Source organism: Patella vulgata, chromosome 6, assembly GCF_932274485.2.
Source record: "Patella vulgata chromosome 6, xgPatVulg1.2, whole genome shotgun sequence".
Classification (NCBI taxonomy): domain Eukaryota; kingdom Metazoa; phylum Mollusca; class Gastropoda; family Patellidae; genus Patella; species Patella vulgata.
Window position 1 is genome coordinate 24,605,011 of NC_065884.2, and position 24,816 is coordinate 24,629,826.

General features: G+C 38.2%; 1 protein-coding gene across 1 annotated transcript; it reads right to left on the reverse strand.

Moving 5' to 3' along the window:
- Nucleotides 1-12,946: 12,946 nt before the first annotated feature.
- On the reverse strand, nucleotides 12,947-23,856 carry LOC126823214 (uncharacterized). The gene is made up of 2 exons (XM_050551872.2): nucleotides 22,652-23,856; nucleotides 12,947-19,886 (listed from the first exon to the last, which is right to left on the reverse strand). Exons 1-2 carry the CDS (start codon nucleotides 23,315-23,317, stop codon nucleotides 14,184-14,186), a joined length of 6,369 nt encoding a protein of 2,122 aa, XP_050407829.2. The 5' UTR covers nucleotides 23,318-23,856; the 3' UTR covers nucleotides 12,947-14,183.
- Nucleotides 23,857-24,816: the final 960 nt, after the last annotated feature.

The following is a 24,816-nucleotide window of genomic DNA, read 5'->3' on the forward strand; positions in this document are numbered from 1 at the left end:
TGAAGACAATAATATGGTGCTCGCATTCTGACTAAAAGCATGCCATGCCGTCTGCTGGCATATTACAATAAGTCGCATTCGGATATATCCGACTTCCAAAATCGACAGGGGATATAATTTATCTAGAATAATCCGGATAATGAACCTGATTGTATTCTTTGTTAGGTTAGTTGTATTTCTGTGCATTTAGAACTAATTCCAATTAAACACGACCGCTGTTGCCAGAAGGGGTGACGGAGTGCTACAGCTCCATAGGGCAATGTGGCGTGCAATAAAATATACTGGGTTAATAGGTAAGGTCTAAGCTAATTAGTTTATATATATATATATATATATATATATTCTAAAAGATTAAAATGGCCTGACGATTCGTTTGATAACGATGAAAGTACTAGCCAAAATTTTAATTTTTAGTGTTTTTTCTCTAATAATTGAATTTTACTTATATGTTTAACTGAGAGTTATATATATATAGACCCCTACACGCAAGCGAATTATTGAAATGAAATTTAACCGTATGTTAGTCCCGAAATAACCTAGTTTGTGTCGAGTGGACGGTAAACACCCCTCTCTCTCTCTCTCTCTCTCTCTCTCTCTCTGGAGGTTGGATGGCTGAATGGTTAGCGTGCGCGCGCTGTATCATAAAGTCTGTCGTTGAGTCGACTAGCGTGGTTTCGAATCCCCGGTTGTACGTGACAAGGAGTAGGGTCGCCTGTCCAACCTCGTGGGTTTTCTCCGGGTCCTCCGGTTTCCTCCCAATGCTAAAGACCCCTACGCGCAAGCGAATTATTGAAATAAAATTAAACCATATGTTAGTCCCGAAATGACCTAGTTTGTGTCGAATGGACGTTTAACCCCATTTCTCTCTCTCTCTCCCTCTCTCTCTCTCATGCAACACTAGAACTGCGAGCTTTCTGGGCTCAACTACTAAATTAAAAGTGGTACCGGGTGTCAAGTCTTTGTATTATTTTAGGAAGCAGAGTTCTGACGGTGGTTGGAGGCATTACTGCGTCGGATTACAAGTACATGCACCATTTTCATTTCGATTTCGAAATTTACCTATGTTAGTCTCGAAATAACATAGTTTTATTAATCCCCACAATCTTCTTTCCTTCTCGTCCTGAACGGCAAATCAGAGTTTTATATAGATGGGTGTGTTCTAGAATGAATAAGTCTACGCGCCTCATGCATTACATTCGTCACTAACTGGCGTGATGGCGTGGAGAGAGAAATGGGGTTTAACGTCCACTCGACACAAACTACGTCATTTCGGGACTAACATAAATATGGTTCAATTTTATTTCAATCATTCGCTTGCGCGTAGGGGTCTTTAGCAGTGGGATGAAACCGGAGGAACCGGAGAAAACCCATGAGATTGGACAGGCGAGGTACAACCGGGGATTCGTAACCACGCCAGTTGACTCAAGGACAGAGGTTTAACGTCCTACTGTTCTACAGCGACTGGGCTATATAATTGTGTATCATGTTTCATGTCTGAAATGTTCTGTATAAGGTAAATCAAGAGTCAGTGAGCAATTAAACTACTAGTATACGATATCGTGATCACGTTCGTCCTTGAGATAAAGAGCTACAGTGAGACAATTATTGTTGGGAACGGTCCGATTTAAAGTTTGTACGCTCCGCATGGCAGAGGTATACTTCACCGCTGAAAATGCTTGGGAGTGCCCGGTGGGGATACCCTACCACTGAAAATGTCTATGGGTGGTTATTCTTGATCCAGTATTACCCCCCCCCCCCCATATTCCGAAAATCCTTAGTTAAACGAAAGAAGATACACTTTAAATCAGATCCAGACCCACCCTTCCATAGAATTACATGATTTACATATTTGCAAGGTCCCACCTCCCTAAATTTAGCACGAAGATCAACCGCATGCAGACAGACAGACAGGAAAATATGAAAATTCCGAGAAAAACTCATCAAAAATAATGATTAAATTCCAGTCTTTATTCAAATCACATCAAATATACACCTTCGTGGTCTAGGATACACATAAATTCATAAAAAAAACGCTATGGCACAACATTTCAGCGTCTAAAAGTAGCAAATAAGACGGTAAAAAGATGACGACGATGTTATATAGACCTTTTTCGTATGGAAGCTGTTTGATACGTGCTGCCGTATCACGTATGAGAAATAAACACACAATGATGACGTCACACGCAAAATCGAGGAATCTAAGCTTGCCAAAAGTCTCTAATAACGTTCTCGTAATTACTTATATTATCACTACTGTTCATCGCATTTCTATTATTTTTTATTATTTTTTTTTAACGGTAATTATCTGTTCGATACGTGCTGCCGTATCCTTGTGCCGTACCACGTATAAGAAATACACACACATTGATTACGTCACACGCAAAATCGATACGGATACGCGAAACTCTAATAACGTTCTCGTAACTACTTCTATTATCACCAATGTTCATCACATTTCTATTTTTTTCTTTTTCAAAACGGTAATTATCTTCTAAAAGCCAGATGCAAACCACACCTCAGCTATAGGTATAAGTACTGACGGGCGTCGATCATGATGCGAGGTATGTAATGTGTGTTAACCTTTCTAGAACATCTAATACCACGTTGGGTTTGAGTTTACATCTGCGGCTGCATATTACTGACCCATTAGGATAAGGATACATGGTAGGTACAAAATGTGACATTTACAATCCAAAAGAACTACCTTGGTTTGTTTAATGATATCTGTAGCGCAATACTTAAAATGTCATTTTATTTCTTCAAAATACTCGCCGTTTTTGCTTTGTTTTAATTTTGGTCATTAAAACATCAAAGTAACTAACAATTGTCGTGTATGTTGATTAGCAATATGCTGTTTTACCGAGTAAATTCATATTTATTGCCACGAGGTGTTATTATTTTCTCAGAAGCACTTCGTTAATACGCATCGCACTAATTCATAAAGGGTGCTTAACTTTTTTCCCAGAAGTATTCAATATTTAGCTTGAACGCATTGATCTTTATGGCATTGGGTTGCGGCGTAACAACTAACACTTTTATGACAGTTGAATAAAATGAATTATATTATATATTATGTTGATTTTGTTATAAATTAATTTCACTGATTTAGCTGGAAGTCAGACTGCTGCCTCCAAGATCAAAACGTTTTCCGTTAAAAATGCTGGGCAGCGGGAAACAAGCTTGGTAGAAACAAACTGGATTAATACCGTTCAGCTTAAAATGGATTCTTTAGCACCAGGCAATTATGTCCAAATCTTAAATTACTTGAACTGAATCTCCACTACCATGATGAATAGATCATTGTTGGTAAATATGATCAATCCCTGTCTCCAAATCCCATCGAAATAATTAAACAATAGTTTCATCTTACTTGTCATCTGTCAGGACATTCATATGTTCTTATAGAATCGGCTATCTTTATTAACTTATTAGGCTTAAATGTCAAAGCATGCAGTCTGCTATAGCTCATTTGTAATTATTAAAGCTATTGATCAGTCGTGTAACTAGCCGATAAAAGGAACCAATCGCAGACGTGTATTAAGTATCGGCAGTTAATAAGGGGAGGTAATTGTGTCTTGTTTTTGTTCTCTTTTCTCCGCAATAAACTTAATTTACCTTGGTTTAACGTCTTCAAATCAAAGGAAGACTAGAATTACAGTTTAAATTGGTATCCGTGGATCACCACAGGACGAAAGACGAACATTTAATGATTTAGGTTTCCATGGATACAAGTATTGCCATGTACCTTAATTATTTGTGATACTGGTTAAACTAAATAAAGACTGTCATTGTATTTGAGTTAGCCAATTGTTCTAATAATTTGTTTAGAAAGTTCTATTATCGAATGTCTGATATTTTATTTCAAAAAAAAAAAATTGTCTGCCTGGATTAAAAGAGTAAAAGGGCAGAGGAGTCAGTTGGGCTGTTCAGGGGTGATCATTTTCAATCTCCGGTTATTTTAATTGGACATTTAACATGTTCCTTTCATGAAACAGATAAGATGATTATATTTCGTGGAATTACGCTGTAATCGGTACACCTCTTTTGAAATGGTATTAATACAAGTAGGCTACTGTGTTGGGTTTTTAAACCAGCAAGCGCTGTGCGTAAATAAGCCTAAAGCTCTGCAGTTCACTTACGATCAACATGAAACTTGTCATTCGCACTCCTTGGACCATTGCGCATTGATTGAAGGACTTAGATTTTTGATATGGTGTCATAATTCCAAGATGGCTGCGATGACGTCATGCTCAGTTCTTAGTCCATGCTGTGCGCTCAAATTGCACTGAATGAAGACTTTTTACTACAGCCACCTGCACCAAATAATTGTAATAGGCTAATTCTATCACACAGGACAGGACAATGTACTGAAGTAGCTCCTATAACAATCTATTTAAAAATAGATTTTTATTACATTCTAGTTTTCTTTTTGGTTTGGCCACACTACACGTTCTGACTGGTTGGTGTCGTAATTTAGTTACTGTAGTACTGTTGACATGAAAGTGAAGATCAACGAACACAAGCTATTTAAATACGTCGTTAGACCGTACTAGTGTGAGCCCGAATCAAAACTATTGTCGCCATTGTTAGCTGGCTATAAATAGTAATGATGTCGTGCACAACAGACGGTATGCTTACTCTCTTTCTCTCTCTAGAACATCTGATACCAATTTTTGTACTTTTATATTTTTCAATTCGATACTGTAGTTATAGTTGGTCTAATCATCACTAGGTTTATACAAACTGTTATCAAATCCATTGCTTGACAAATTCCTGTGACATTTGGTATTGGTCCATTAAGTGGTTGCTGTTTTATGTCTTGTCCGCCGGTTTGTTCTTCGGTTTGTTTGATTGTATTACTTTCCCCTGCACTTACTAATACAGGATAACATAAAAATTGTCAGAGTGACCTCAAGTGTCTAATGCACGTAAGTAATAACCCGGTGGCTTTGATTCTCCTAGAACGGCGAACGCCAAAATAATAAACATAATGCGACTTGATGATCGGAATGCCTTTAGTTCCCGCGTATTTTTATTCTGCTGTAAGAATTAGAACTACCTGAAAATTCACAAATGAAACGAAGAAATGCTATGTGCTGATTATACGAGAAGGCGTCATTTAAAGTCATGTCTTCTATTCACAATTCTTTGTCTGCGATATCACCTCGGTGGAAGCGGACGTAAAATACAACTAACACTAACTATTCACAATTCATTAAATATTCGCTTATCTGTGTTTCTTTTTTTGCATGAAAATAATAATCGTCATATTTGTCATTAATTTTTATCTCTTGCTCTGTTTAATTTAGACATTTGTTCTTACATCCAGCTGTGATGTTACTGCTGCTGCACCGCCGACGTCCTCAGCCATGTGTTTCGACCCCTAGCTCGGTACACTCCCAGGGTGGTTAAAAATTCCAAAAGATTTTTCTTCTCTCCTAATTGATGTTTTGCCCTCCCTTACAAAATGGATTTGTGTGGGTTTTGCCTTTGTTTTTTGGCCTTGTTCTTCCGCTCCTTTTCCAAAGAGTCTGCCAGCTCCCGTAGAACCTGGTTGTGACGCCACATGTACACCCCCCCCCCCCCCGCGTGATAAAGCCACCTGACAACTGGATAAATATGCTGTAGTGTTCCGCTCTTTCCACACAGGGCACACTCTGGCGTATCTACAAGATCCCATCTATGGAGGTTAGCTGGTGTTGGTAGCATATCATAGACAGATCGGAGGAGAAATTGTAGTTGAAATTGAGGATATTTCCAGGATATTGTTCGTTGGTCTGATTCCCATCTTGTCCAGGCTCACTGAGCAATAAATTCCACAGCTTTGGCTTTCCGGGTTTCTTCCTCCCTGGTTCGGGGTTCTTTTTGGATGATACTTCGGCTCTTAGTTTGTCAGCTTTCTTCCAGTAACTGCTCTTGGGTGTACCGAAACCTTGTCTTCCCACAGCTACCGTTCCTACGATATCTTTATGTCTCAACCTGCTCTCAGCCTCATCTACTGCTCTTGTCGCCGACCACTTCCTCCCTGTTCATACTTACACTCCAGCTAATCTCACCTTGCCATCTTTGGAATTTCTTAATGTCATGATAAGTCTTGCCTTGTCAGTCTTAAATTCTTCAACCATTGATGTCCGAGGAAATTGAACCTTGGCTGTTCTGTTGCCCTCCAAACCATTTCATTGGGTGTTTGTTGATGCTTCTCTCCAGTTTTCTCCCCGATAACCCATAGGGCCAGGTTAAGCGTGGTATTAAGAGACCATGTTGGTGGTAGATCCATGCCTTGAATTTCACAGGAAGCCCTGTCTGGTCTATGTTCCGCACCCCTTCATTAGCTTGCTGTTCTATCCTTTGGATGTTTATCGTATCTCCCAGCGTTTCGTCAAACCATTTGCCTAAGCAATGATGGATGGAATGTTCTCACCCTGGATCGTGAGCTTGAACTGTCGTGAAACTTCACCTTTCCTTATAATAATGGATCTCGACTTTCTGGGTTTAAAGGTCATTCTTGCCCATGATGCAGTCTAATCTAATTCCCTTTCGTATCCAGCTAGCTTGTACATGGGTGTCTGTTGTGATTGTTAGATGGTCCATGAAGCCTCTGTTTGGTGGTTGCCTGATGTTGATAGATGTCTTTGGACTTCTGGTTTCTCTTTCTCCTGTTTTGATTATCATCTTCATGGCCATTACAAATAGGATAACTGACCTTGCACATCCTATCACATTACCTTTTTGTAGTTTCTGCCACGATGTTGTAAAGTTGTTTGTTGTGAAGCTTCGATGTATCCCTCTGGAGTACCTTCTAATCAGCACCCTGAAGTGTTCAGATATATGGTAGTGTACAAGAGCCTCCCCTATGAGCATATGTGGAATGGTTCCATAGGCATTTGCTAAATCCAACCATACTACTGTGAGATCTTTCCTGCCGAGCTTTGCTTCCTGAATTAGTTGTGTTAAGATGCTGGTGTGTTCAATGCATCCGGAGAACACAGGCCCTCCTCCTTTCTGTACTAATATGTCCAGGTACTGGTTCTTGGTCATGTATGGTATCATTCTCCTGGCTAGTACTGAGACGAAGATTTTCCCTTCTACATTTAACAGAGATATCGTACGGAACTGATTAATTCCTTTAGAGTTCTCTTGCTTCGGTATAAAACATCCTTCAGCCATCTATCAACAAGATGGAATCTTCCCTGTCCTCCATACTACTTTCAGTAGCTTCCAAAGGTGTCTCAAGAACTTTGGGCATCTCTTGTAAACTTTATATGGGATACTGCTAGGGCCTGGTGCCGATGCTGTTCTGGCCTTCTTAATATCTTTCCATGATGTTTCCTTTTCATTCATTGGCTCATCTGGTTCTGGTACATCTTCTATTCTATCACATGGTCCTAAAGATTTCCACTGCTGTTCGTTACCATGTGTTTCTACCAAGTATGTCTCAACCTTATCTTTGGAGCTCTTCCGTGTCCCTGACTGTTTTGATAAATCTGTATGGATTTGATACAAACACTGCCCCCCTCTCTCTCTCCCCCTCTCTCTCTCTCGTCTGGCGTTAAGTATTCTCTCTACTCTCTGTAGGTTGTTCCTCTTCTCGCTCAGGATCGATCGTAACTCACTGAGATCTATCTTTTCATACTCGCATGCTATTCTGTACTGTCTAGTGATCGTATTAATCTTGGTTCTTAGGTTTTGTATCTGCTGCTGGCGTCTGTTTGGTGTTTCTTATCGTTTCCCTCTACGCTTCATTTCTGTAGCTCCAAAACGTTTCATACCTACTGCATATACTATTGTTGATAATGATGTTATCTTCCTCTGCACATGACCAACCAGTGTGTTATGTAGAATCTTATCAAGGTCTTGGTCAATTGCTTCCCAACGGTTATCATCTGTTGATGGCCATTGTACTGTTGATTTTCTGTTGTCACTTGATAGTTCTGGGGTAGTCTGTTGAGGATTTGTATCATCTGGCTCTGACTCCATGTTGGTCTGAGTAGCATCAGTTGGTAAGAGGTCCTCAGCTCTGTGGACGTGGTGTTCATCCTGGCTGTGGTCCTCCTCCGTTTGAGCAGTGTTACTGTGCGTTCCTTCCTTTGCTTCTCGGGTTTACATTTAGTTCTTGCCTGGTGTATCTTCACCCCCTCAGGTTCTTGCAGACTCCTACAATGACATCTGGTTTCTGCCGGTACTTTACTATAAAGTACTCATTGATCTCTAGTTAGTTTTTATACTACTACGTAGTATAACACGACTTTTGTCTACATGACGTCTTCATTAAAACTAAAGCTCTTCTGTGGCGCTGTTTTAAAATATTTAGAAGATTAGTAGGTTTCGTTAAGAACATTTGAGCCTTTTTGAAAATCTAATCTTACTTTTATTTTTTCAAAACAGCCATGGTGGCTCAGTGAGTAAGACGCTGCCTCGCTAACAAGAAGGTTCGCTACGGGTATTGCCCGAAACAGTTCCTCGTGGTTTCGTCATATCCCTGGTGCAGACTGGGGGACCTGGCAAGATACAATGTTCAATCGTTCAGTCCCGTGTACACATTGCTGTGCAACAAAAGGGTCATAATGCATAATGATGGTTGAGTTTGAATTTCGTAAAAATCGGATCGAAACTGCCCGACAGAATGGCCGCTCGCTCCTTGTACGCAAATAGTGTAAAAATATGTAATTCTAAGGTTGTGGAACCTCTAGATGCCAAATTTTTTGTCTGATTTTGATGAAACTTAAAATATGTTTATATCCCGAAGATCTAAGTTCCTGTAGATTCACGCATATCGGACCGTAACTTCCTGGAGTATGCCCCCTGATTGTACCACAAAAAAATCGTTTCTTTTTTTTTGAGCAACTGCTCAACTTTGAAATCGGGTAAAATGTTGATGGTAAACGATTAACTAAGCCATTTGGTGCTTATTCTGAAAGTTTTATAACAATGGGTCTGTAAACATTGGTTATGTGCAATTTGTTTTAAAAAAAACAGGAAATATTTTGCTCGCTAAAATGTTTTTGCTATATAAGATACGGACTTTCTGACAGATTTTAATAATCCTTTTTTTTTTCATTAAGATTCTTGAAAACAAAAACAGGACATCAAAACATATTACTCTACTAGATGTTGAAATTAATGTATAAGTGTATGATTGGTTTGTTAAGAACAGGTCTAGTTTGTATTTATGTTTCTTGTTACTTCATTCACCCATTTTCTTAAAATACTATAACTTGTTGAAATTTAACCACAACTTTCAACTTTGATCGTTCTTTGCTTTCCGTTGGTTCAGGCCTATAAATACATTTATTTTGTATTTGTTCTATATTTTTTAGGCATATAAATACATTAATGGTTGGATACTAAGAGCACATCCCCGGCGTTTGCTGAGAACTTTGAAAATGTGCAGGTCCACGACTCGTCAATGAGCTGTGGTGCTACAATTTATATGGCACCGGCTCGCTAACCAGGAGGTCTTGGGTTCGCCCCGGTGTTACGAAATTCCTCGATTTATCGGGCGTGGTTGGCCTTTGTAATCGGCGCCTGTCCCCGTCTAATGAGTACTGATTTGCACATACATGTACAATTAAGGTGGTCATCCAATCAACGCATGTATTGGAAATCTATTACATTTTCTACATCAAATTTGCTGACGTCAGCCAGTCCCAACCAAACGTCATGCCAAAATAATGTGTGTTATCTGTTAATCCCTTGAAACGTTCTTACGCCAGATCTGGTTTCCAAACCATATCACGTTCGATGTTGTTTTCAATTTTAGAACTCCGTCCAACCATTCAACCACTGTCAACATAATGGTCCCGATCAGGTGCTCAATCGCCAAATTGAGCACACTTTGGCGACACCAAACAACGTCATAATAATGGCTGTTAGGTAGAAGTATCAAAATTCTAAATTTGTTCGACGTTCATGCTAAACATGTAAAGCGACAATGAAGTAGACATTTTCCATCCTAATAATATATGTAAGATAAAACAAATTTAAAATTTACACTGAACAAATAAAGAAGTTGGATTATACATTGTCTTAATTTAGAAATTACATGAATAGAAGTTAATGGTACCGACCAGGTGTTCAGTCGCCAAATGAGCACGCAGTAGCAACACCAAACGACTTCATAATGATGGTAGCTAGGCAGAAGTGAACAAATTCTGAATTTGATGTTCATGCTAAAGTGTAAAGCGTCAATGATAAAGACGTTTTTCGTCTAATTCATAGAAATAACGTGAAATATAATTAAAATTTACACTGAACAAATAAAGAAATTGGATTATACATTCCCTCAATGTAAAATTCGCACGAATAAAAGTTAGAAATTATATGAATAGAAGTTACAAATAATACATGAATAGAAGTTAGAAATTAGACGATATCACGTTAGGATTTGGAATCTAATATACCGCCATAGTCAAAAGCCTACAAAACGTTCCTGATTGACAATCCAGCACACACAATCAAGTGTTTCAGCTGTGCTGTTTGTTTCGAGGTAATATTATATATTCGCACATGCCTTGTCGCCCCGAAATTCTCGTATTTACTCGTCTGAAACTTTTCGAATGACTGAGAATTCAATTTAGTTTTGGAACTTTCAATCGAGTATCCCGAATATTTTTTAAATAATGGTTTCTTCGAAGTGTTCGATTAAAGGGAAATCACTCTAGTTAGGTGTTTTTCTTAAGGAATCTGAAATTAAATGAAATGAAATGGGGTTTAACGTACTACTGTTCTGCTCCTATACTAGGCTAATGAAGACGGGCATACGCCATACAGTGTGCTATGATGAGGGAAATTTTGCCCGGGCAGCGGCACTATCGCCTACTCTTATATCGAATTCCAACTGACAAAGGAACTTTTACGTGCATTCCAATGTATACACTGGACCTCGGTTTTTCGTCTCATCCGAAGGACTAGACAGCTGTCCTTGTCAGGCCCTCCGTTCTGCACCACTGGCATTTTGGGCGTGTCTGTTTGGGGTAACCCACCGCACAAAGTGTCTGGCAGTGGTCATTCATAATTCCTGTAGTGGTACTGAACAACTTCAAAGCTGTTTTAGGTGGTACAGATTTCAGCTATTCTAGCCTAGCTGTGGTCTGGAAATTAGAAAACTCTTGTCAGGGATACTCCACCACTACATGTCTGGCAATTACATAGCTCTGTCAGGGGTAACCAACCACTACAAATGTCTGTCAGAATGTTTTTGTAACACCTGAAGATGTACGGTACACTGCAGTAAGATTTTCGTGTGGTACACTTTTGAGCTAATCTAGCCTAGTTGGCGGCATGACATTTTGAGCATGGAATACCACCCCCAACCCCAGAAACCCGACAGACTTACATTCTGATGATACCAGATATACATGAATTGATACCATATAGGAGAAATTGGTACACTTTTCAGCTAGGTTCCCCCCCCCCCCCGGGCTCCCGCTCTATTAATAAATTATATGATTTTTAAATGATGGACCAATCATGGGCCTATCATTACAAAGATTAATTTCAATTTCTAGCCAGATGTAATATTTTTAGTAGTTTTACATTCGCCATGAATGTTCGGGATTATCCACTTTGGAGGTAATTTGAAATATCTGGCCGAGCCTGTTGTCGAAAATGAAGCGGCGTCGGTTTAGCTACTGGATTGGTTCGCTGGATATGGTGCTAGTATGTTCTATTGTAACGCAACCGGTGATAATTTGATTGTTGAGCTTTGCAATTTAATATTTTTTACCGTTAAGAGCGGCATCTCTTGTTTAGTAGAATGTATAACCCAAAAGACCGCGCCGTCGGCAAGAATAGAATATCAGCAGTGTTTTTCTTTTGCGTTTGAAAAGTTCCGGAAACCTTTATTGGCGTGGCGCACTCACGATCTTTCGAACTGGATATTTTTTCTAGCTTACTGTAAGGTTTCGTATAAATTCGATAATACAGATCCGTCAATCAACCGAGAGCGACCAATATAGTTGGGTACGAGATCTAAAATCCGTGACCAATATTTCGATTCAGAGACCCTTAAAACATAGGAATAGCCACCTCAGAAGCCAATATTAAATATTTTTATATTTTCTCGCTAAATCTGACCGCCATTTTTAATTTGACACCCTAGCTTTGCGCCCCCACCCCCACTAGTTACGGGCCTGCTTATCATTTATAACACTGCATGACATATATTATGTCCGTCTTCATTTTCCCTCCGGGTACAAAAAAATAGGACGTTACATCATAGATGTTCATGGTTAAAACCCCTGGAACAGCGATGGCTCAGTGAGTGAGATGTTGGCTCACTAACCTGGAAGTCCCGTGTTCGATCCCGGAATTTTCCGGCCTAGTTCCACCTTGTCAGTAGTGCAGGGCGGGGTCCTGGCAAAGAACAGCGTATAGTCGTTCGGATTGTGCGAAAAAACGGGGTCCTGTGTACACATTGGTGTGCATGTAAAAGATCCCTTGGCAGTTGGAATTCGATATAAGAGTGCCACTGTTCGGGAAAAAATTCATTCATAACACACTGACGTTAAACCCCCATTTAATTTTGACGTCTGGTACATACGTGCAGTTTATACATTCGGTGCCCAGAACATCAGGTTGGATTTGTGATGCATTATTTATTACAATAAAATTGAGTTGCATAATGACTGCCGGATACGACTATTTCTCTTTGCCACCTTTTGCTATGACGTAGGGGTAAACATTACAGAGATTCTTATAAACGGAACAAAATCTTTTATTAATCCAATAAATTAAAAGTAATGAGCAAAAAAATATGTTTTTTCAAATCCTATACTGCACTACAATTTACCTGTATTATTCGGCAGTTTTGAAGTCACAGATAAGACATATGAATAATAATATGGCTTTTTTTCTAACATGAATACTAATTAACCCCAGTGCTCCTCTTGACGAATATTAAACTCTTATCTGTCATACAATAAAATATTTTAACATTCCATATATCTAGGTTTCCATGTCGTGAAACATACGCCCACACCAGCTACGTCGTCCAATCAGCCCACAATGTTGTCTCGTTTTTTTTTTCTTTTGTTGGTAATAGAAACATTTACAAGACACTAACAACTGACAAAGTGTAGCAATTCAATTATCTGAAATCTGTAGAATTTGTTTGTTGGCTCCTACTTCTTTCAAATGCTGTTATACAAAACATGTAATATAATAAATTTAGTTGTTCAAATTGATAATCAAAGGGCTTCTTCGTCTCATAACATAAATACTGTATATAAATTTCAAGTCACTCAGACGATAACTTTAATCTCTAGAGCGCCAACAAGATTTTTCCAAAGTGATCAAAAGCCATAACTCTGGCAATAATTATTAGAAATCGTTGAAAATCAATACGCTTCTTTGTCTCATGACCTTAAACATTTGGATAAATCTAAAGTCAATTGGATATTACCTTTAGCCTCTATGATTCCACATGTAAGTGTGAGCAATAGACAGAGGGACCAATGGATGGGGTGACGACAATATACGATCACATTAGGTTTTAATTTTCAACTTTTTTTTCACTCTGGAACAAGTTATTCTGTAAACGGAATGTTTCTGTACGTCATTTGCATTTTGCGGAAAATATCAAAATTTCCACGGCAAAAGGGTACTCAATGATTGTTAAATATTTAATAAAATAAAATATAAAAAAACGCCTAATTAATAATGTATATGAAGCAAACAAAACAAAGACATGTAATATGCAAATTTAGCTTTTACACAATGAATCTTTAACACCGGGTAAATATATAGTAATAAAGTATAATTCAATACCAATTAAAGCAAAATACCCTCCACAATTTAATTATCTTTATCATTCTAATGGATTTTAACTTTAATGGTTTTAATTAGACCTATTATACTAATTGATTTTGAATTAAACCATTAATAAACAAGGATATATTCCTTTGATAGATAAAAGAGGATAATATCTAAATTACAACAAATTAATTCAATAAGAGTTACGTAATAGTCATTAGGCCAAACCAGTTTAATTTTCAGTTATTCGGGAGGTTTTTATAAATAAATAGACATTTGAATCACATGAAATATGTTAGTTTCAAAAGTGCAACCTAGTGCTTTTATATAAAGTAATCATGTGCATAGCGGATTTGTCAATAGGCAATATATAATATATCTAATTATTGTTTTATATCCATTAGAATAATTAGTAGAAAGGATCAAAGACGTTAATCATAAAGTAAATCATCTTCAGTCATTATACCACCGTGAACTTTATTTAGATGATCATAACACAACCCTGATGATGCAAAGCTGGCGGAACATAACCAACAAAATGATATCTTACAAGCTGAGCACACCATATGATTACAGCCATAGTTCTTCTCAATAAGGATCTTACACCCAGGGCAATGTTTGGTAGTGTTACCATACTCCTTTAAATATATCTCAACTTGTAGTTTGTCCATTACATTTGCCTTGTATTGCTGACAAGACAGTCCATCATGGTACTCTACGTGACAGGTTGTGCAAATTCGTATACCACATTCGTAACAAGAAAACACATTACCCTCACTTGTTACCCGGTAAATCATTGGGCAATCAGGTGTCAAACAATGACGGTAAGCATCATGTTTATCATTCATCATGAATCTTGTAACTGCAGATCCCACTAAGGCCTGTGGGTTTACTTGGGCTTTTTTAAAGCTGTTGACAAAGTCATTCCAAACCAATGGCTTTTGACATTCCTCTTCCCCACATAAAATTGGTAGGTCCTTACTCTGAATAGCAACTGTTATTTGTCGCCCAAGACAATCAAAGCAATAAGCGTGGCCACAATATTCTAGTCTGTAGAGTTGGCTAGTGTCTTCTATAGGACACAAACAGGCACAGCATTCTGGGAAATCCTCCTCGACTGTCGAGGTCTGTTTTTGGTTCTTTGTCAGATTCTTACTCATCATCAATATCACCGAAATAGCTTGGTCAATATTTTGTGGATCACCAATCAACTTCACCATCTGTCTTTTGTGATCCAATAAAGCTGACTTCAAGTTGCATTCATCCACCAATTTTTCCAAATTCATACCATATTCCTTTATTAAGTTCTTCATTAGTCCATTAGGCTGACCTGGAGCTCTAAGGTCGATTTCTTTACCCGTGCCCATAAGGATTTCATTTAGATGATTCTGAAATTCAGTTTGAGCTGATGTAAAATTAGCTGCTGTTCCGTAAATGCTGATGGTATATTGCCTTTCGTCGACCTGAATATACGTGGACGTTCTCTCCTGTACATCACGAATAAATTTCCTCCCCGATTTTAAGAATAGATGTCGATAATTTTCATTTCGCCAACATTCGATGACTTCTCCTTTAAGTATACCCTCTAGTACAGACTTCACACGTGCCAGGTCGTCTGGTTTTGTAGAGTATAAGTTAATAATTACACGATCGTTATCTAATAGCCTAACATGGTGTTTAAATTCTAAGAAATTCATGGCCTGTATTGTTTCCTCCACCGCTCCTTTCATGAGATCGTAAACATGCCTAGAAACGTTCATATACGAGGATATGTCTGGAGTCATCTCGACAATTTGGCCCCCAATATTCAAAATGCCATTCAGTCTTGTGCACGCCAACTTCCCATGATCAGGTCTGCTGAATTTAACATGGGCTTTGTAAATGGTATCTCCATCTTTTCTTGGCTTCATAATATCGACCGTAAATTCTTTGGAACCGATGACTTGTACTATTCTATTTTCTATTTCTGCTCTAATAGATTCCAAAATGTGTGGAGTAGACGTGAACGCTTTTTCTCTGACAACCGTTACTCTATGTACATTTTGTCTATCTTCTTCTGTAATGTAACCCATGGCTTCATACACACTGTTACGAACATCAGTCTCCGTAGCAGTAAGTGGTATCTTACGCACACACAAACTAGTAGCAGATTTGGCATCTAAGCTTACCGAGGCTAGTTCACCCAGAACATTGATCCTTCCTAAACTAACTGCTTGAGCAAGGCATAACAGTTCAACATCTACAAAGGCCATTCCTTTTGAAGGACGTCTTGACCAAATTAATCTGGTCTTAAACAAACCATCAGGGTTTTCTGATAACTTAAATTCTGGGATAGCTACTTCATCGAAATCAGTTTTAGTTCCTTCCACTGCAGCAATAGCAGCAATTCCAGATGTGAAGGTAACCCTTCCCCATCTTTGATTCGAGCGTTTCTCTTCCCAACAATCGGCTATATCTCCGAATTTTGAAAATTTCTCAATAATTCTTTCTTTTGATGTCGTTTTAGAATTTGGCTTAGTAATAAACACTGTTCGGTATTCGTTTTGCATAAGTATTAATTTTCCCTCACCACCTGAACCTAACACTATCCTAACGCCTCCGGATCTACTTTCTTTCGTCCCCAATCTGTATTCTGTGGAACGGCTCACCATGGCATTCCTTGCTTCATTTACCCACTGTGCCAAGGCTGCTTTGGCATCCAACGTAAACTTGGAAGAAAATACCCTAATCTCGCCACGATCTCGGTCGGCTTCTAGCATAACAATGGATGAACATTTCTCTGTTAAAATCGATTCATACTTTCGTAATTTGGTATATCTCGGTCCTACAAAGAAAGAGAATGAAGTTGGTCCGAAACACTCTGTATGGATGTTAGAAATTTTCTTCTTTTTTGCTTCATCAATATCGAAGAGTTTATTCTCCTTCGCTATTTCTAAAATCCACTCCTCTTTCACTGGAGTTACTGTGGTAATAAAATATTTGGATGTTTGAAGAATATTGGTGTAAACGACCCATTCACTAGTATTATTCAGGGTCTTCAGAACTGAAGAAGGATGGAGATAAACTTGTTGGTTAAGTGTAGGGACAAAATATCCAGCGTTTTTGTGGCCGATATAGTGACTTATGTTATTTCTGAAGGACAAAGTAATTATTTTCTGAAGAATCTCTAGAGCTTCTTCATCATTTGAAAATTCTCGTTTGACTTCAATGTTAAGCTCTTTCTTTAGGACTGACATTATTTCTGTTATGGTTTCTCTTGCTCCTCGAATTGCTTTGTTATTGATTCCATTATCGAAGCACCATTTACTTTTCTTGTTTTCTGGTTGATTTATCCATTCCTTGTACACGTTCAAAAACGTGAGACAGTCACCCCTGGAATCACAGAATTTGGTTTTCAGTAGATCCAAATTATCTTTATCTGCGTCAGATCCTCCTCGATAAAAGATGTAACTTCCAGAACTTATCAGTGTGGTTAGGACCAAAGCATCATAAATTAGTCCATTATCAAAACCTAACTTCACAATAGTGCCTAATTGTGGTTCAAATGGAATTTTAGCCAGCCATTTCCCTTGCTCTGTAATTTTATATTCATCCATAGCTTTGAGTTCCTCCAAATTTCGTAAAGCAGACGCCATGGCTTCCGGATTTGGTGACTCCACAAAGTCACATTCGTTCGGATTAACATTAAGTTCCAATAACTTCAACAAAACCTGACCAAGATGAACTCGTAATATTTCTGGTATGTTTGATGATTTCATATCCTGATAACTCTTCTGGCTATAAAGTCGGTAGCATGTTCCTGCGGCTGTTCTACCTGCACGGCCTTTTCTTTGTTCAGCTGAACTTTTGCTAATGGTTTCCACGCTCAATGTGTTAATGCCCCTTTTGGCGTCAAAGTTCATCTCCTTAGCCAAGCCTGTATCAATCACAAATTTCACACCAGGAATGGTTATAGAAGTTTCAGCCGTATTTGTAGCGAAGACGATCTTTCTTATTCCTTTTGCAAGACTTTTGAAGACAGCTTGTTGTTCGTCTGCATGGAGTTGTCCATGTAAAGGCAAACATATGTAATCATTTGTGAGTCCCAGAATTTTCTCCAGTGATTCTTTGCATTTTTCCGTTTCTAATGGAGTTGTCATAAAAATCAAAATATCTCCTTCGTGTTTTTCTTTGTGAATCTTTGCAGCTAATTTAACAGCCCCATCCATGTAACTATCTAACTTAGCATGTTCTTCATCTGACAACCAAACTTCTTCCACAGGGAAAGTTCGTCCAGCTATCTGCATCGATTGGGATCCTTTAAAATAATCTGAAAAGACTTTAATATCTATGGTGGCTGAGGATATAATCACTCTGAGGTCATTTCTCTGTGGAAGGCATTTCTTTACAATCCCAAGCAACAGATCGGTATAGATACTTCTTTCATGGGCTTCATCAATAATAACACATGAATATTTCTTCAACAAAGGATCTTTAAGACACTCATTGAGCAAGGAATGGTCAGTCATAAAAACTATCTTCGTTTTATCAGAGGTTTTGTATTTCATTCCAGTTTTATACCCAACACCTTGACCAAGAGGGATTAACAGTTCTTCTGCAACTCTGCTTGCTAGGCTTATGCAAGCTACTTTTCGTGGCTGAGTACACACAATGATCTTATCGCTGCTTAAATTTTCATAAAGATACTGGACCATCTGTGTGCTTTTTCCAGACCCAGTCTCTCCACGAATAATTGTGACTTGGTTGTTTTTTACACATTCCACAATGTCAGCTCGTCTGGCATATATAGGTAAAGCTGAATCTAATCTACGACTTTCTATTCCAAAAGATTTACTATGATTGGTTAAAATCGTGTCGAAGTCATCACTCATGACAGATTCGGATAGCTTGGTTTTGACTCTCGTCAAAAAACTGCAAAATTCTGTTTCTTGTGATCTGAGTTCAGTAAGTTTTGATTCGAGGGCTGACTTTTCTTCCATTCTCCTCTGGTATTCTGCAACTGATATATTTTGTTTAATAACAACCTGGCTAATATCTTCTAGTGCTGCTTGGATTTTGACACTATGATCCTTAAGTTTGTAATCTGAACGGGTTTGTATATCTGCCAATAATTTCGATAAGCGGACCTCTTTTGTATCGGATGCATCACTACTTGGGGTCATAGAGCAAGAAATTTGTGTTGGGCTGTCCACATTGCTGTCTCCAATACTGTTCATAGCACTCAATGCCATTGCCTCACTAGGAAATTGGATAATGACTTCTGTTTTGGTGCCTTTATCGTCAATCTTTGAAGCTATTAATTTGAATGGGTAAACAGAACCACATCCCATTCTTGTCTTCAAGAATCCTTCCATATCTTCAAATTTAACTGTATCATACAGTGTTACATAGACATTTGTTTCACGTTGTTTTACCTGCTTGGCCTCGCTATCACCTGCTCGCTTTTTCTTCTTCGCCTTGCGCGTTTCCTGTTGTGGTTGCACTTGTTTTTCTTCTGGGATCTTTTTAGACTCAGTGTCAACTGACTTTAGCTCTGATAAATAGTCTGGCAAATTTTGTCTCATAAAACAGAGTATTTCAATATCAGAGGAGGCGTTCGTTTTGCGAAACAGTTTAATCACTTTAGTCGAGGCCGATTTAGATGGGAAACTTACTAGAAGAATTCTATCATTACCTACGGTTTTGAATGATTCAATCATATAGTCTAGGCTTTTTAATTTTTCAGTTCTTTTACTAAGACAACTGGTGTAGTCAAACGAGTCATCATTTTTGTTTTTGAAAACCATGAAAAGTAATGTTGGATTTTTCCCCGTCTTTGGATGTTTATCCACCATCTGGTTTGAGGATTTGGAGATGTTATCAGCCCCATCCTGTTTATTTTGACCCCTTCTCCCCCTTCTTCTACCACTATTGCTCGATATCCCTTCTCCACGCCCTCTCATATTACTCCCTTCTCTTCCTCTACCCCCTCCTCTGATGTCACTCCTGGACCCTGTCATGTTGCTTGGCATACTACTCATTCCTGTACTGGCCTTGGTTTCCAGTAAATTTTGTCTCGAGCCTCTCATATCACTCGGCATACTCTGGCTACTTGATGTGCTTGAAGGTCTACTTCTACCGTATTTACCAGAGTTCTGTAAAATTACAAATATTGATCTCAGTATTAAAACATAATTGCTGAAGTGCCATAAATCGCAGGGGGGTGGATGGCCTAATGGTTAGCGTGTGCGCGCTGCATCATAAGGTTTGTCATTGAGTCAACTGGAGTGGTTGTACGTGACAAGGAGTAGGGTCGCTTGTCCAACCGTGTGGGTTTTCTCCGGGTCCTCCAGTTTCCTCCCACTGCTAAAGACCCCTACGCACAAGCAAATTATTGAAATAAAATTGAACATGTTAGTCCTGAAATGACCTAGTTTGTGTCGATACAAGTAGGCGAAAATATTACCAAATTTGGTTGAAATCCAGCAAGCAGTTGAAGAAGTATAAAACAACCAGATTTGATGGCCTTCTTCGCCACGTTAGTGCGAATAATGCACCAGATTCTACAACTATTATCAGAAACTCCTGTATTTTAATAAACGTTTCTATATTACTAACATAAACAAGATATACAAGATAAGCCAATGTTGGATGTTAATGTCAGGATGGATCCAGAAAATTTGGCATAAGGAGTAAAAAAGTATTTGAAAATTACAAATAAAGAACATTAAATAAAGAATATTTGACAACTTGTATCTATAAATCACACATTTTGAAAGTCAAAAGTGGGTCATTCCGTGTCAAATCACATAAATGGATAAACTGTACCCCCTTAGATGATATCGTCCAGTAAATTCTGGTAAGTTTAGTCAAAATTTGTTATGACCTCAAATATCAAGATAGGTTGCCAGGCAACGAAACATATGCCCAGAGCAGCTAAGTCACCCAACAGTCAACAAGGCTTGTCGCATATTTTTTTCTTTTGTCAGTAAGAAGAATGTTTAGGCTACAACACATTAAATCTTATTACAAGTAATAACCCATTAAAGATACATTATGGGAGATTCGATAACGAGTTGGCAGTTCTCACTATAATAGTTAAAAACTAGATAACGTAAAGGCAATTTGCTGAAAATTTCATTCAAATTGATCCACTATGAACCGAGAACTATGCGAATGACATTTCTGCCTAGCCTCGGTCATCATTACTAAAGTCAGTACGATAAACAGCATAGTCTCGATTATCCATTTAATCGTTTAATCGAGAAGGAAAGTTATGCAGTAAATCCGCTCACAATCCACTTAAGATCGCAGGCTAGCGATGCCATCTAGAGTTGATTATGGTCTAGATAAGTTAATTAATGTCTAATTAACTCTAATTAATAATTTAGATAATATTTTAGGCCTATAGAAAGTCCTGCAATGGACAGATTTAGCTCTTGCATAATGTATGTTTAAGTAATTATCAGAAATCATTAGAGTTTGTTTCAATTGTTTCTTGACTTTGAACAAATTATATTAACTTTAGCCTCTAGAGCATCCATAGAATCAAGGGCCATAACTCTGACAGTTATTATTGGAAATTGTTGAAAATGACTAGAATCGTTCGTCTCATAACTTTAGCCTCTAGGGCATCCACAAGATGTTTCAAAGAGATTGAGACCATAACTATGGCAGTAATTATTGGAAATTGTTGAAAATGACTAGGATCTTTTGTCTCATGACCTTAAACACTGTGTATAAATTTAACTATGTATAAACTTTTCCCTCTGAGCATCTACAAGATATTTCAAAGTGATTAGGACCAATAGACTTCTTTGTCACATAACCTTAAACACTGTGTATAAATTTTCTAGCCTCAGATATTAACTTTAGCCTCTATAGCGTCCACAACATTTTCCAAAGTGATCAAGGGCCATATGCACGAATATCGAATGGAACCAAGATCTTTGGGTTATAAACATGCATTTCAAGTTTCATCAAAATCAGATGAAAATTGTGACCACTAGAATGTCCACAAGCTAAAAACGTGATTTTTTGTACAATCAGGGGCCATAATCCATGAAGTTATGGTCCGATACCTGCCAATATCGAAAGAAACCAAGATCTTTGGGAGTTAGACCTATATTTCAAGTTTCATCAAAATCGGATAAAAATTGTGACCTGTAGAGTGTCCACAAACAAATTGTGGACGGACGGACAGGGGTGACGACAATATACGTCCACATGAAAATGTGGCCGTATAAAAATGTGATAAAAGTACAATTAAATAGAATAACAATTATTTTTTTCAATGTTTAGCAGTTTCATTTATCACTGATACTATAAATGGACATTTCAAATACTGTGCCATTTTCAGATTCACTTTAGATTAAAATTTTCTAATCACACCTTTAAAAGTTATAATAATTTTAGTAAAAAAAGTGCTGCAATAAACAGTTTTTCTGCTTTAAACAGTGTATTTTTATTTGTAGCATAGAATCCATTAAGTGTTAATTGAACTGTGCTGTCAAAAAATATTACCCAACTGGTCATGTGTATGTAGTGTAAAGAATGGATATTGACGTCACATAAATCAACACGGATATGACTATAATCGAAAAATCAAAAAGTAGACGCTTTCAGGCCCTACAGCTAGCCCGACCCCCGACCTGATCCATTCACTTGATTTGATATATGTGTTCGTGGTTTGAAATGCCTGTGTATATTGTGTGTTTATTTGTGTAATTGTTTATGTGTGGCATGGTCATCCTGCACTAACAATTAGAGCGTGTGACAGATAAACGTTATTATGTATCAAAAAATTTCAATCAGATCAGTATGAAATTGGTATAAAGTGTAGACTATTTAATCACACAGGTTTCAAGTACATGCTACTTTTATATGTTCATTTTATGTACCTTTAACTAAAGTGACATACCTGACTTTTGTATCTGGAAGAGCTATCGTAATTACTTGATAATGGTTGATTAGATGGTATGCTGAAGCTTGGCATGGATGATCCCGGATTTCCAATGGTACCCATTAGCGGAGGAGGGGGGACCATGAATTGTTGAGCATGGACCATCTGTGGGATGGAATTAGCAGGAAAATAATTTCCTGGTGTTGGTAGTAATCCACCTGGCAGTCCTGGTGGATACCTACTAGACGGAGCTAGATAACTCAGCTGGGGTCCAGGTGTAATTTCTGGTGGTGGTACTGAAATGTAACTCCTTCTTTCTTGATATTGTTCATTGTTAGCTGTATTTTTCTTTTCCGGGTTCATATACACATTAACAATTGTTGATTCTCGTTTATCTTCTTCTGCACAACGTTCTGGACTGTAGCGTCGCCCTTTCTGACTATATGGACTATGACATCGAGCATCCCGACGATCTGGACTATAGTGCCTACTATCCCGATACTCAGACCTGTAATGCCTACCATCTCGACGATCTGGATTGTAATGTCCACCATTTCGATGATCTGGACTGTAATGTCTACCACCCCGGTGTTCTGAACTGTAATGTCTACTATCCCGACGCTCTGGACTGTAATGTCTACTATCCCGACGCTCTGGACTGTAATGTCTACCATCCCGGTGCATGGGACTGTGATGTCTACCATCCCGATACTCAGGTGTGTATCGACTCTGCTCATCATGACTTCTCTCAGGACTGTATCGAACTCTATCATCACGTCTTCTATCGGGACTGAATCGTCTCCTTTCTCTACCATCATGACGTTCAGGGCTGTATAATCGTCTTTCATTTCTATTATAACCTCTGTTGTCATGTTTGTAATCTTCAGTATCTCTGCCATGAGCACTAGGTCGTGTACCTCTTCTTGAATCTTCAAATCTTTCTCTACTGATCGATCTTTGGCTGTCATGTCGGTCATCTCTTCTCCGATCTTGATAACTAGGTTGCTTGTCTCTAGTATTTAATTCCTTATAATCTTGGCTGACATGTGTTTCACTTCTATTGCCATGATGATAACCTCTATTGTCATGAGCCTGGCCCCTTCTTGGTGCTTGACCTCTGTTACTTTTAGCATTACCTCTACTTTCTGTATTTGTCTGTTTTTTGGACGAATCTGAACGATTTTGATCTCTTTGGTGGAATGAAGGGTTTTGCCTTCCCCCTCGACCCCCTTGGCCTCGTCCCCCTCTTCCACCCCTGTTGCTCATTCCTAGCAGTTGATAAACAATGACATCATTTTGGTGATTGTATCTGAAAGTTAAATAAAAGTACACATAAAGTTTCTTAGGGAGAGACCCCACCCCCTCTTCAGGTTGCTCAGTGTTATAGCCACTGTCTCTAAGGTTCACAAAAATTTAATAAAAAAATCAATAAGAATCAAAATAAAACAAGAAATGAAATATATGTATATTAATATCTAGATTCTAAAACAACACAACACAACCCACAGCCAGCTTTTTTGTGTTGGTGACATAAAGAAATATGTTACAGTTTTGCTTCCGGGTCACAATAAATATATGACACTAAATACATTGACATTTATCTTGTTGTAAACCATCAAATTATAAAGAACGGTGGTTGCCAGGCAAGATACGCCCACATTTTGCAAGAGAGAGTAAGCTAAAAAAACAAGCCAACAGTGAGGCTGATGTCCCCACCCGAAATCCCAATAAATAGATGACACATATTAATTAATCGCACATTTATTTTTTTCAAAAGTATCGAGCAATCAAACTACACACTAAGTTTCGTCACTCTCTATCAGATAGAATCAAGATTATCTTGTCTCAAAGCATCGACCAATGAAATTGATTAGCTCTGTTTAGCTTTAGCTTGAAATGTTAATCATTGAAATCAGTGAAGACATTCACCTAATGAACATCAGACTTAAAAATTCTACCTCAAGTAAAAGCAGAGTTTTAATGTTCCAACGTCTTGACCAATCAAATTGCTCATCGCTGCTTAGACCAGGCAGAAAATTCGCACAAAGGTAATGATATAATGAATTTATCGCTCTCACTTCATTATAACCCAAGTTATCGTGCCCCTAAAGCATCAACCAATCAAATTGCTCATCTCTGCCTACCGTAAGCAGACAATGTTCATCATCGAACTCCATCAAGGG

Coding starts and splice junctions, on each gene's coding strand:
- LOC126823214 (XM_050551872.2), bottom strand. CDS start 23,317: ATGCACCGGGATGGTAGACATTACAGTCCAGAGCGTCGGGATAGTAGA. Junction 19,887..22,651: donor CTTCCAGATACAAAAGTCAG/GTATGTCACTTT, acceptor GTAATTTTACAG/AACTCTGGTAAATACGGTAG.